The sequence below is a fragment of the Asterias rubens genome, chromosome 8, assembly GCF_902459465.1.
Source record: "Asterias rubens chromosome 8, eAstRub1.3, whole genome shotgun sequence".
Lineage (NCBI taxonomy): Eukaryota > Metazoa > Echinodermata > Asteroidea > Forcipulatida > Asteriidae > Asterias > Asterias rubens.
In genome coordinates this window covers 14823142-14838201 of record NC_047069.1, presented here as the reverse complement: position 1 = coordinate 14838201, position 15060 = coordinate 14823142, and the positions used below count along the sequence as shown (strand labels likewise).

Here is a 15060-nt window from a genome sequence, read left to right as displayed (position 1 = left end):
ATAATGTTATACTTTTAAAATACATCAAAATGACAAGGATCTATATGTCAGTTATATAAAACAAATATTGAGTGGCTTTAATTCGTAGAATGGAAGGAATATTATCGCTCGGTAAAATTTGGACTGTTCCATTTCACTCGGCTTCGCCTCGTGAAATGGAACAGTCCAAATTTTACCTTGCGATAATATTCCTCCCATTCCACTCTGAGCCACTCAATGTTTTTGTATACTATTCTTCCATCATACAAACCTTCAAGTCTTATTTACTTTGTGTTGTTTCCACATTGTAGGATCAGTTTTGTACCTACATGCAGTTGGAGTACGAAGAGAAAGAAGATGCGTATAGGAGACAGAAAGACGTTGATATCCACACACCAGCGAGTATAGAATACATGCCACATAGGGAGCCGGTACTACGCATTACCAACATGTCTGATGGGACATTCGTAGCGACCAGTCAGGATGGGACGATATCATTTTGGAGTGGGAACATGGAACTTAAAAGAACCAGATCTGTCATGGTATGGATTTCTTTTATTTCAATTGTTACACGGTCTGTGATTTGGTCCATGGTGTTTTGTACACTTTTGTACTAACGATCTTTGTTTATTTTCAGACTGAGCAAAATGCAACGAGACAGAAGCCGAAGTGGGTGACAGACTTTGTTTTAATGCCGCAATACAACAAGCTTATCCTAGGAACAGGGTAAGTGAAGATTAATGACCCAGTTCACCTGATGCTATCATCATGATAGTCTTTATTGGGCCATTTTGATGCTGAAAAAGATATTTTTCTATTGTACTGAAGATCAGCTACTGCATTCTAAGAAGTTTTAATGAAATTGTGTTAACATTTTGTTGCAAATTTAAGAGGTTAATTCCTTTTATTTAAAATAAATTTGTTCAACAAGTCTTTGCCTGTTGAAAGTGAACCACCTCAAGCTTGAAAATAAGAGAGTCAACGGAGGCCATCGCTGCCCAGGCCTTGGCCTTGGTGCCCCTTCAAAGGTTTCCCACAGATTCTCAAATGGAATTTCCCTTTGTAATCAAAATGGCCTTGCCCTCTCAAAGATGAAATGCCAAATTTGTTAATTCATGTCTTTCATAAACTTGATTGCTTCTGTAGGGACCGTGAAATTCAGTTCTACGAGTTGTCAACTTTTGAGCCATACTGCCAGGTGACTGGACTGGAGACTACACCTCTCAAGATGGCATATTGGTGAGAATTTATAGCAAGACTTCTTTATGGCAGATTTATAAAAACCATCAAGCACTGAATAAGACAAAACCTTGTTGTGTGTCCCCTATGAAATACTCTAGTTAGAAGAAAACGATAAGAATCTTTTAGGAAACTCATAAGAATCTTGTAAGAAGTTAATAAGATATAATTAGAAATTGATAGGAATCTTACAAGATCTCATAGGAAACTGATCAGAAACTTGTAATCAAAATCAGGAATCTGATAAGAAACTCATACGAATCTGTTAAGACACTGTTTAGAATAGAAACTCATAAAAACTTTATAATAATTTTATAGAAATTAATCAGAATCTTAAAAGAAACTGATAAGAATCTTGTAAGAAACTGATAAGAATCTTACAAGAATTTTATAAGATTCTTATAAGAATCCAGTCGAAGAAAACATTGCTGTACGGCAAAACTAAAGGCATATTACGGAGGCAAACAATTTCAAAGTCAAAATGTCAAACTCTCACATGCACCTTGGGCACAATATTTGAGCAGGGTAAAAACCAAAATAATAAAAACTACATCTACCACAATTTTAGTAGAGTTAGATGTTGCAAGCTAATGACTTTTCTATCATAACCGTTTTTTTTTGTATAAATGTCTTTCAGTTCAACTGGGTATGATGAGTGCTTGATAATGTATGGAGATTCTGAAGGTTGCCTCAATATCATCATCATCAATGGTACAGGAGAAACACTCAGGTTCGTATGCACATCAATTGATAATAATAATGTACAGAATTTATAAGGCACACTTTCCTGTAAAACATTAATTTTCCCAAAACCTCTGTAAACTTGAATTGTATTATCTGAGATGTGCTGGGTCTAGAATAAGGGGGAACCAAGACCCAAAAGCCATTTGTACCCCCAGGAGCATCCACATTTGTCAAATCTCATCGCTGATTTACAGGATTACTCCAACATTTGAATTAAATAAAGTTGCTTTCTTATGCCGTACCCTCTTTCATGTGCCAACCGATCACTAGCGACCGGTTAAAATCCCTTTAACAAAAAAATAGCTGTAAAAGAAATGATTACAAATATCGCATGACCACACAGTTTTCAGAATGGGAAAAAGTACTCGTCAGGTTGGAAGGTCATTATTTGGAATTTTTTTTAAAAAGATTATTGTGTCTATACATGTTTTTAATAAACCAACAATAGTGATAATAATAATGTATGATAAATTTATCTCTAAAAGTAATTGTTGCATAAAAGGATTAAAAGAAAACAATGTTTTCCTTTTGTTTTTCAGAACTTGGAAGAAGATGCCCAAGACGGAGGGAATAGCCAGCGTGACTCTTGAGAAGGTCGCTCATTCACACTTGACTCGCTTTGTCCGATGGAAGGTCCACAATGACTGGGTTGCCGAACTCAGATACTACGACGAGATCAGATCCATTATTTCATGTTCGAATAACGAGAGCTCGGCTTTGGTAATAGGTATGTTTAGTCTTATTATTTCTGACCCTTGATTATATTTTTGACCAAATACCAACTTGCCTTGTTAGGTGAGGTTTGCTGTAACACCACGTGTAAACCTCGTTTGAGTAGTGTTGGTTCTGAAAAGAACCGGTGCTTGACAACTCTTGCCATGCTTTACACATTATGCTACAGCAAACCAAACCTGATTATACTCCCACCAGGCGAACTTTCAAATCCAACAGCCCAAAATGATACAAATACAGCTAATCAGCCATTAAGCTGCAGTGCTTTTTACCAAGTAAGTTGTTATGGTCAATCATTTTTTTGAGTAATTACCAAAGATGTCACTCGCTTTAAACTGTATGACATCAAGTTGAAACTACCGTCAGCTTTTAATCAAAGTCAATCTTTCAAACTGTAGGATGCACAACTGGCAGCACGCATGTGGAAGCTCAACTCAAAGAAATCAAGGAGCATTCCAACTTCCCGGATGCAGCGGACAAGAAACTAAAGATAGCTCAGCAGAACTACGCCCATGCTAGGCGGCGACTTGACGCGGACCAGACTACCTTTAGGATACACAAAGGAGTCAAGGTGTTTGACTTCTGCAAGGAGAAGAATTTAATCATCACCGGTGGAATGGATAGGATTGTGAGAATGTGGAATCCGTATGTACCAAGGTAAGATTGTCTGTAGTGTTGTTATTTTTTTCAACAATGAGTTTAAGAAAAGTAAATAATATTTTCTTTGATTATATTTCCCCAAAACGTTTAAAGGCACTGGACACTATTGGTAATTGTAAAAGACCAGTCTTCTCACCTGGTGTATCTTGTGTAAGTTGCGAGATACTAATGAAAGAAAAAACACCCTTGTCACACGAAGATGTGTGCTTTCAGATGCTTGATTTCGAGACCTCAAAATCTAATTCTGAGGTCTCAAAATCAAATTCGTGGAAAATTACTTCTTTCTCGAAGACTACGTTACTTCAGAGGGAGCCGTTTCTCACAATGTTTTTATCAAGAGCTCTCCATTACTCGTTACCAAGTACGGTTTTATGCCAAAAATTATTTTGAGTAACTACAAAAATAGTGTCCAATGCTTTTAAGGGGTTTGGGTACTTTGTGTAGTACACAAAACACAATGTCCACAGATTTACATTCAAGTTATACAGTTTGAAGATAATGATAGTAGAAAACTTCCCTTAAAAAAATACTTGCTAAGGTGCTGTAGTTTTTGAGAAATGAGTAAAACAATGAAACAAAAATAATTTTCGTATCAGGAGGAGGAAGGATAGTTTAACATTTTCTTTTAATATCCAAGCATGATTTTTGGTCCTTGAGAAACAAAGTAGGAATATTTTATCGAGTACAAGGGGTGACATACGGGTGTAAGATTTAGAAGACTTTTCAGGCTATTTAATCACACTTTATGTGATTTTTTTTCAAGAGCACAAAAAACCGGGGAAGAAAGACTACAGTAGCAAGAATATCAGGCCAGAATATCATTGTTTTCTTTTTGTTGTTCATCCTTTTCTCCTTATTTGTGTGCACTTTTGTTTTACGGTTTGAGAATTCATAATGTGATTTTAAATAATATTTTCCCCTTCAAAATTGTTTTTGCATTGACCAAAGAAGACCTTGTACCAAATGATTTTACCAAACATTTCCCCAGTACTTCAAATTTAACAATTAATTAATTGCTCATCAAGTAAACAAACATTTTTTTATTTTTTTTGGTGGGGGGGGGGGAACCTTTCCAGTGAGATTTTAAAAATTCTATGCACCTTTCAGTACAATTTGCAGTCTTTAATAAATTACTGGTAAATATCTTGTGCAAATTCCTACTCACGAAAAAAGCTTCTCAGTCTCCGTTATGCCCCATCCACACGTGCTACAACTCTGCTGCCTTCCTGTACATTATCATTACAGAACCTTGGCCTTTTTGTAAATCCCAGCACTGTTTACCGACCTACACATCGTGGTAAAAAAGCTGGTCGCCGTAGAACTGTTCATAAACCCCCCGTACCCGAAGTTACACTCCCATCTGTTCCAGTACCAGTGACTCCAGCCAAATCTCAACTCAGCCTTTGTGTTATAAACACACAGTCCATCTGTAACAAGTATGACGATTTTGCTGATTTTGTTCTGCAAAAAGATCTGGACCTTGTTGCCGTTTCAGAAACATGGCTGAGACCAGACGACAACTTAACATGTCGTCAGTGTACCCCTGCAGGCTACTACTTTCATCACATCCCAAGACCTCACAAGACTGGTGGAGGAGTTGCAATACTGTACAGATCTACTTTATCCGTCTCTGTGAAAAGTAATGACGTCCAGTCCACAACTTTTGAATCTCTTCATGCTGAAGTTTCCGGAAACTCTAAATCTGTTCGCCTTGTCATTGTATACAGACCTGAAAGAGATTCAAACGGCCAACATGTGACTTTCTCAAGTTTTCTAAGGGAGTTTGAGAATTTGATTTTGGAATATCTGCTTCATCCATCGGAAATCATCATCACAGGCGACTTTAACATTCATGTTGATGACATCCACAACACCAATGCAAACCAGTTTAAGCATCTACTTCAGGCTTTTGGTCTTACCCAGCATATCAAGGAGCCGACTCATCGTCTTGGTCATTGCCTAGACCTTGTCATAACTCGTGAAATCTCCCCACCAATTGTCTCAAACTTTGTTATTCTACCTGGATTATCAGACCATTATGCAGTCATGTGTAACTTGAGTCTGTGCAAGCCCAAAGTCCCAACCGTTACTATAAAGAGCCGACAATGGAAACATGTGAATCCTACCGAAGTGTTCCGTGACATAGGCTCCCATTTAGCAAATCTAGAAGTTGGTCACCACTGCTTGGATTCCTATGTCAGCCAATATGAGAGTACAGTCAGTGACATCTTGGATAAATACGCACCTTGGAAAACGAGATCAGTCAAGGTCCGAACTGAAGTCTCCTGGTTCAATGATGATATTCGTACAGCGAGAAAGATCTGTCATCAACTGGAGCGGAAGTGGCGGAAAAATGGCAAATTGGCGATTCAACGACAAGAATATCGCAACCAATGTAAAGTAGTTAGGAATTTGATCAACCAGGCAAAGATCATCCATTATTCATCTCAAGTACAAGAATCTTCAGCTGATCAAAAGAAGCTTTTCAAGATAATTGGTAAGTTGTTGCTCAAACCCAAAACCCCTGTCCTTCCATCCACTTACAATGACCAGGACTTAGCAAATGAGTTCCAGAAATTCTTTGTCACCAAGATTTCAGACATCCGCTCATCATTTTCATCAGTCCCTTACAAGGTGTCGCAGACATTGCCACAACTTCAACCAGAGTGTAGACTATCTGTGTTTGAGCCTGCGACTGTTGCTGAGATTCAAAGGGTTATTATGAAATCTCCTTCAAAATCCTGTGAGCTGGATCCAGTGTCAACATCCATGATAAAGCAAAACATTGATATTTTTGTACCCTACATAACTAAGCTTGTAAACGAATCCCTCAGTTCCGGTTGTTTCCCCGATAGCCTCAAAGTTTCCTACATCAGGCCGCTCATCAAGAAACCAAACCTGGACAAGGAGATATTCAAAAACTACAGACCGGTTGCAAACTTAAAATATCTTGGAAAAGTCATCGAACGAGTAGTTTCATCACGTATTTCTGATCACATTCATACTTTCAACCTGTCCGACGTGTTCCAGTCAGCATACAAGCCTTTCCATGGGACCGAGGCTGCACTAGTCCGTGTGAGCAACGATATTCTCTCTGCAATGGACAATGGTAACCTTACAGCACTAGTCCTGCTAGACTTGAGTGCTGCTTTTGACACTGTCGATCACAACATCCTTCTCTCTCGGCTCCAGAATCACCTTGGCATAGAGGACACAGCCCTAGCATGGTGCAAATCGTATCTCTACAATAGAACTCAGCATGTATGTATTGGCAGCGCGATATCTGACCCTGTTGTTTTGAACTACTCTGTGCCACAGGGGTCGGTACTCGGCCCGCAGTGGTTTACGCTATACACTTTACCTATTCGTGACATCATCCTGAAATTTAATCTGAATTACCATGTGTACGCAGACGACACTCAACTATACATCACGTTTAAATCTTCTCAAGAAAACGCCAATGCATCTATTGCAAGACTTGAGAAATGCATCCAAGAGATTCGACGTTGGACACAACAAAACTTCCTGAAGTTAAATGATGATAAGACAGAGTTCCTTCTATTTGGGTCACGTCAACAGTTAACTAAGGTTTCAGTGCCATACATCTCCATCGGTGATGCTCGGATAGCTCCCTCGCTGAAAGCTCGGAACTTAGGGGTTATTTTTTATTCATCAATGACACTTCAGCCACACATCAACAACATTGTTCGTTTATCATCATATCACATCAGGAATATAGGTAAGATTCGCAAGTACTTGGACAAAAGTGCCACTGAAAAGGTCATTCACGCATTTGTTACTTCTCGTCTTGACAACGGCAATGCTCTTCTCTACAGTCTTCCTAACAACCAGATTTCCAGACTTCAACGGCTCCAAAATACTGCTGCCCGCATTGTGACACTGTCTAGAAAATCGTGTTCTATCACCCCCATTCTGAAACAACTACACTGGCTCCCTATCTCTCAACGAATCATCTTCAAGCTGATGCTCATTGTCCACAAAGCTCTTAATGGCAAGGCTCCCCACTATATTTCTGAACTGCTTCAAGTTTACACTCCATCAAGGAATCTTCGATCAAGTTCTATGCTTCTCCTCATTGAACCCAAGTCTCGACACTCATGGGGTGACAGGTCTTTTTCTTCAGCCGCGCCACGCATCTGGAACTCTCTACCACTTAATCTTCGATCTTGTCTTTGTACTGCAAAATTCAAGTCTCTTCTCAAAACTTATCTTATGTCACAGGTTTTCAATGACTAATTTTGTTGTGTCTGTTTTTCTTTGTGTTGTGTTTTGTTTTTGTTTTGTTTTTGGTTTTACTGCGCCTTGAACACCCAGCAGGGTGGATATGTGCGCATTACAAGTCTTATTATTATTATTATTATTATTATTATTATTATTGTACATGGATGATAGAAATCGCCAAAATCCGTCTTCAACCCAAGATCAGAATCGCTTACATGTAAACAAATCTCTAATAATTCTGTTCATCTTACATCTTTTACTCAATTTATGTTTGGCATCCAATGGTAAATGTGTGATTAAGCTATAGAGTGCCCGCTATGTAGCTCACAAAGTAGATTACCAGCTTATCCTATATGCTGTTTTAACTTAGCAAACATCTGCTATTGTGCTGCATAGCCACAAAACCTTCCTACTGTAACTGTCTCATAATCTGCTTGCTGGTTTATACCCTTGGGTGCCTCAAAAGCCCGCCTTTACCACTTTGCCACTGTTAAATGTTTAATTGCTTCGTTGAGGCATGATTGGTTTCACACATACAAATCCTTTTGTCCTTTGCATGTCTGCTTACAATAAAAATCCTTTAATCTTCTACCCTCATCCCTGGTAAGCGGTATTGTGTTGCTTAGCGTTGTTGCTTGGTGACCGGTGCTTATAGGAACCTAGGGGCCTGATGAAGTGAATTGGATGTTGGGTTGGAGGCAGAAATCAATAAACTCTCGGAGTACAATAGAATCAATTTAGATTCACAACTCATTTCGTTGCTCTCTGATTGATCTCTTCTTCATTGGGCATGTCATGGATCGAGTGTTTCGGATACGGCTTCGAGAAACCCTGCAAAAGGGGCGGAAAGTTCTAAGATATGATGGAAATTTTTCTAGAGAAAAATTCTTACTGGTATCTCAAATCAGTTTGGAGTGTTGTTCCAACTCTTCAGAACAAATTATTTTACTGTCTCTTTTGTATGACTAATAGTTTTCCCTTTCTGACCTTTCCGAAGTGATCTAAACTTTTACAGCTCCCCCGTCATCAGAATGGTATATTCCGTTGCGGATTATGCAACCATAAAGTGCAACTTTTCTTTTTGTCGGAGGGTTCTTAGAGACAGTTGTATTAGTAAAGACAGATGTATCATGGCTGTCGTCAATCTGGCATCGACTCTTAACACTTTTGGAACAATATAATGAATCCTGACGTGCTTTTTTTAGTAAGCTAGATTGATAAAATGCAGGTAATTTGACTTTTGTTTTGGCTTTTTGACTGTCTGCACTTTAAAGCAATATTTGTTACTAAATTATTCAATCTGTGCATGACCCCCTGGGTAGTATGCAGTTTCTAGGCCTTCTTAAATAGTATTTTAGGGCACTAGGTCTTATAAGACACTTTCAGGGCCCAATTTTGGAAGCTGCTTTTTCGTGGTTGTCCTTGCTCAGGAAATGTTTTTTATATTTTGGCCCAATTTTATGGCTGTGCGAGCTTATTAAAGCAAAAAAACGGACTGGAAATTCCATGCTTATTAATTTCACAGGTTATCAGAGAATGCGTGTGCCTAGTCCATATTACTAGGCATCTAGCGAAGATATTCGGCAATGGTTCTGTAGACGGAGACTGTTGATCACAAGCACAGAAAAGACTGACACAATTACAAAGTTTGTAATCTTAATAGCACTAAGCTTGGGCGATATTGATTTATTTTATTCACGATCTATCGTTTACAATATATCGCGATATTTGATATAATCGCGATTAATCAAATTTGACATCATCAGTCTTCAAACTCCCAGTGAAAGTTGTAGAAGAGACAGTGATAGTAACAGAGAAGTGTTCTGATGAACTATTCTTCTGGTTTTACTCCAAACCTATGGGGTGCAAGATGTCTCGGCTAGGAAATACATCGGGATACTTAATCGATATCGCAATACTCAATCGATATCGCGATACTTAATCGATATCGCGATATATCGATATCGCGATATATCGATATTTCGTTTAAAACCAAATTGATCCAATATCAAAATCGTTTCCAAATTAGTATCGCGATATTCGATAATATCGTGGTATTGCCCAAGCTTATAGCACCACTATGAGAAAGACTCTGCTAGGGTCAAAACGTCAGGCCATTAACGATTCTTTGCAATTTACATAAATGTCAAGTTTACAAGTAGCCTAAATTAAGAATCACTTTTTTGAATTTTGTTTTAGAAAACAGTGTTTTACTTTTTAAACAAATTCTTATTTCATGTTGAAAACCACCACAGCGCAGAGAGAGTTTTATGTCTCTGTTGTCTCAGCAAACCTCACTAGATTGAATTTCCACACTGCAAAGTTTGAAATCCTGTTAACAAACTGTTATTTTGTTTTCTTATTGACATATTTCAGCAAGCCGACTGGTATGTTAAGAGGTCACAATGCTCCAATCTTCTCCCTCTACATCGCTGCTGACGAGAATAGGGTATACAGTATATCTCAGGACAAAACCATTAAGGTAAGCCAAGAGAGATTAGAGATTATTACATGGTGTTACCGCAAACTCTTCTATATATATAAGGTAGGCCAAGAAAATATTACCGTAGGTTTGTGATAAAACCAAAGACCATAAAAGACTTCTTGTTTCTTTGTAAATGGCTTTTAATGGGTGAGCCTAAAGTGGCCAAATGCAGCTTGTACCAAATTCCCACAAATGTCCTTAAGATTTTCACCTAAATGGCCAAACAAAAAGATCAAAGTAAAGTTTATGTCCTGATCTGACAGTTTCCATAATTCTAAAGTTATCACTGTCTTTATATTACTAAGCAAAGAGTTTTGAAAGCATTTCTGATGGTGGAACACTAGCAAGAGAAGACAACATTTTATCAAATTAAATACAAAATATTAGAGTTAACAGTTTGTTTGCAAACAGTGTCTGCTTTTTAAAGTATAACTGTACACAAATGTAAAAGGTCAATAGTTTAATGTCTATGGTCAATAGCAGGTACCACCCTTTGATCAAATCAAATTACTCACTAATTAGGATCTAATGGTCTGCAAGATTGGTTTATTGGAATAGCAGTGATAAGGAGATTCAGATCATAGAGCATAGTCAGTTTAAAGGCAGTGGACACTATTGGTAATTACTCAAAATAATTATTAGCATAAAGCCTTTCTTGGTGACGAGTAATGGGGAGAGGTTGATGGTATAAAACATTGTGAAAAACGGCTCCCTCTGAAGTGCCATAGTTTTGGAGAAAGAAGTAATTTTCCACGAATTTGATTTCGAGACCTTAGGTTTAGAACTTGAGGTCTCGAAATCAACCATCTAAACGCACACAACTTCGTGTGACAAGGGTTATTTTTCTTTCATTATTATCTCGCAACTTCGATGACTGATTGAGCTCAAATTTTCACAGGTTTGTTATTCTATGCATATGTTGAGATACACCAACTGTGAAGGCTAGTCTTTGACAATTACCAATAGTGTCCACTGCCTTTAAGGTTTTTTCCCCTTTTTTTTGGCGCACTGAACAAAGGCCCTTTTCAAAGTAAACCATGACTCAGGGTTTGGGTTTTGGCTCTGGATCTGTCTGCCTGATTGAAGCCCTGTACTGTAAGGAAAACGTACCTCTTCTAAATAACTCATGAGTCTAAGGCTGTGTCCGAATTGGCGACTTTGGCTACAGCTACGGCTAGGGCGCGCGCGTCTGCTATTCTTCAACACTGACAGACGCGCTGATCTAGCCGTAGCTGTAGCCGAAGTCGCCAATTCGGACACGGCCTAAGCCATGGTTTTGAAAAGGGCCATTGAGTCCATGTTGCTTTTCAGAGAGCATGAGGCAATAACCTTTTCTTTTCAATTCACACTACAGGTCAATTGGGCTGGAAAGCAGTTTGCAACAACTTTTTCTATTTTACACAAATGTATTTCTTCAGTCATAAAACATTTTTAGGAACTGGTCGTAAAAAGAGAACAGTTTATGAGAGAAGTATCAATGAATTATTAAAATTGGTGAGGCTAAAAATAGAAAGGTTCGCATATTTACTCATAACTGTACGTGGTCATGGTGAAACTTTTTTAATAATCTATTAAATGCCCTCTCATACACTGCTCTTTTTGTAGCTGTTCCCTAAAAATGTTTTATGTCTGAATAAGCACATAAGTGTGAAACAGAAAGAGCTGTTGCAAACTACTTTAGCGACCCAGTTTACCTAAATACAATTTATTTTAATTTTTTTTTGCGTTTCAGCTTTAGTGTCTAGTAAAGATTTTGCTACAGGGTCAGAAACTGAAATATCATTGTAGATGACAGGATTTCTTAAAACTGGGGGGCGTTCTGGGCTTGAATTTTATGGAAATTTAGCCTGAGCACACACAGTCCAATAACCTTGCCATACCTTTTGGACACTTGATGTTAAAAACAAAACTTGACTGAAAACATTTTAAAAAATTTCGTTGCACAGAGATTTGTTTTTAGATACATCTCATTTTGAGTTTTAGGAGTGTATGCAAATGACTTACCTGTTATTCTTTCACCATCCAGATGTTTTGTCTTTTTTTTCTTTCAGTTGTTTTATTGTATCTAAAAAATAACTAACAATGTGAAACATGTTGAGTTTCTTTTTAGGTAGATTTTGGAACAATATAATTGCTTTAGTTTTATTTGCTCATTTAAATGCTGCCGATTAAAAGAACAGCTGTCTATAACTTGAGTTTCTTCTATTTTTTGGGTCAGGTCTGGGACATCAAGGACCAGGTTTGCATGTTGACGATCCGACCCAAGACACACAAGATTAGAGGAGACTTACAAGCCTGTCATTATAATAGGGTTGCTAAGGGATTCTGCATAGCAACAGATCAGATGGCTCTACTCAGTCACAGAGCTAAGTACGTCTATCCATGGAGGAAAACAATTTCTGTTTTTATTTTTAACCTTAAAAAAAATATTTAAAATAATTTAAGTTATTATAATGTTATTATAATTATTATAATTTTCAAGTCATTTTTCCCAACTTACTTGAAAATAGAATACATTATTTCAATTATTTGAGGTGTACACCAAACATCAGACTAAAAATTGGATTTTGGTTTGAATCCCGGTCGTGAAATTTGTGTTCTTGGGCAAGAAACTTATCTATACTTGCTTCTCTTCACCCAGGGGTAAATGGGTACTTATGAGGGCAGAGATGTCATCTTGTGTTTGTTTTAGCTCGGTGCACTTAAAACTTGGCAGCACAGGCTAGCAGGGGGAAATGAAATTGTTTGCATATTTCATTGTAATTATAATTTAACTTATCACTGTCAGACTTTGTTTTATATAAGTATCCTTAAAATCAAAACAAATTGTATCAAAATTTAAAACCCCAAAACCACACTTTCATATTGATGTTATTATTGTTGTTTGTTAATTCACTTATTACCATTAGCTCTTTGTAATGTGTTGTATTAGTTTTTACCTAAAAATAGTACTATTATTTGGTTTTATAAGCAATTATGTTTTGAAATGACGTTGGTAATTGTCAAAGACCAGTCTTTTCACTTGGTGTATCTCAAGATATGCATAAAGTAACAAACCTGTGAAAATTTGAGCTCAATTGGTCATCGAAGTTGCGAGATAATAATGAAAGAAAAAACACCCTTGTCACACGAAGTTGTGTGCTTTCAGATGCTTGATTTCAAGACCTCAAATTCTAAATCTTAGGTCTCGAAATCAAATCCGTGGAAAATTACTTCGTTCTTGAAAACTACTCCACTTCAGAGGGAGCCATTTCCCACAGTGTATTATCCTATCAACCTCTCCCCATTACTCGTTACCAAGTAAGGTTTTATCTTTATAATTATTTTGAGTAATTACCAATAGTGTCCACTGTTTTTAATTAAAGTACTATCGTTGTTTTAAAAGCCACTTTGTTTTAAAATTGATTGAGTTTCCCGTTTATTTCTTACAGTCGTATTCAGCAGCATGGGGAGGTTGTTTACACACACAAGGAACCAGTGCATTGTGCCAAATACAACCCTAGCTTTAAACACATCGTCTCCTGCTCAGATGGATCGGTAAGTCATCAAATATTTATCTCTAATTGGCTTAATTTATTTACATAAAATCCCATTATTAGCAGAGAACTAAAATATAATGTTGTTGTGTGCAGCTAATTTAGGTGATTAAGCAGCTCTATGAAATTAGGCCCAGATCACTATACTATGTTAACAGTTTACAGTGTCTTCTTTTCCCCCCATTTATTTGAAATTGGAATAGATAAGTGGTAAATGGCTTCGTTAAAAAAAATGTATATATTAGTATTGTTTTGTTAACAAAAAGTTTTGAAACTTTTAGTATTGTCTGCTCGTTTGCTCTTAGACTTTAGTCAATAAAAAGCTAAGGGATCATTTAATCCCTTGTCTAAGACTGAAACAAACTGGTACGGTGAGAGAGATAGTGGCTTCAGACAGCAATGTTTTCATTACCTAGATATATATTTACGCGTAAGGTTTTTCCCACAAAGTTTTTCTCAAATTTGTTTCTTAATGGTTCATAGGTAGAGTTGAATCGGTTTTTGTATGCAAGGTTTGTCGAAATGATCAATAACTAAGTGTGAGAAGCTGTTGCAGAATGAGTCGATGACAATCAAAAGATGTTAGTCATCTCAATACGATTATCTTTGCTCTTTCTGTTAGATATCACGTTATAAGCAAATTGATTTAATACAAAGTATGATGAACAATGTATATGTTACAATGTAACACCAGTGGGACGTCTGAAACTGCGTCAACGTCTCAAACTGTGTTTCAAGGACGTATTGTAGAGAGATTTGGTCGATTTCCAAAATCCCACCGGGTCATGGCCACAGTTGGCTAGCAACTGATGCGGCTAGAGAGGTCTATGGTTCACAATTTAGGATGAGACACAATCACCAACAAACTGACAGGAAGATATTCTTGACCGATGATCCTGTGTAAACTATGACTTTTTTGTTCTCGAAAGACGTCTGTCAACTACTGAGTGTTCTTATTTTTGTTCTTTGGTTTACTGGAGTGCATCATTATCTTTGCAGAAATTTGATGTCTCTTCCCCTGTAATTCTTAACAAACCACTCTCGCATATGCCTCAATTTTCATTCTTTGTTGAAAAACATTTACTTAATATCCTCTTTCACAATCTCTTACATGTATGTTTGATTCCTCCCCATTCTTTCCTCCTGACTGTACAGTTTCTCAAAAATATTCACAATGAATTTCCTCAAAAGCCGCTTTAGTCCTCATTAGTAACTCTCCAGCATCATCCTCCCAATCACTTATGAAGTCATACTTGAGTTGCATGCAGTGGTCATCCGGTTACCCCCCCCCCCCCCCTCCATTCATTGAATGTCCAGGGAACTATAAGTAATAATAAGTGACTGTCACTTAATGGTCTATTTCAAGCTCTGGCGCTTAAATCTATTTCAAACTCGGCTTACTAAACGAATTGTATCCCACCCTATTAATCATTTTCTGACACA

At 37.4% G+C, this 15060-nt stretch overlaps 1 protein-coding gene across 2 annotated transcripts in view; it reads left to right on the top strand.

Annotated features, from left to right (window-relative positions):
* The window catches only part of LOC117293363 (WD repeat-containing protein on Y chromosome-like), a 61814-nt gene that overhangs the window by 16269 nt on the left and 30485 nt on the right, over positions 1–15060 (top strand). For both annotated transcript variants that reach the window (XR_004519435.1, XM_033775656.1), the window contains exons 5-13: positions 291–521; positions 617–705; positions 1126–1218; positions 1856–1948; positions 2502–2689; positions 3093–3351; positions 9973–10078; positions 12300–12451; positions 13513–13618. Coding sequence is in view for 1 of the 2 variants with exons in the window: in XM_033775656.1 (XP_033631547.1) it covers positions 291–521; positions 617–705; positions 1126–1218; positions 1856–1948; positions 2502–2689; positions 3093–3351; positions 9973–10078; positions 12300–12451; positions 13513–13618 (1317 nt within the window). In the remaining variant the exon portion in view is untranslated. The remainder of the gene's footprint in view (positions 1–290; positions 522–616; positions 706–1125; positions 1219–1855; positions 1949–2501; positions 2690–3092; positions 3352–9972; positions 10079–12299; positions 12452–13512; positions 13619–15060) is intronic.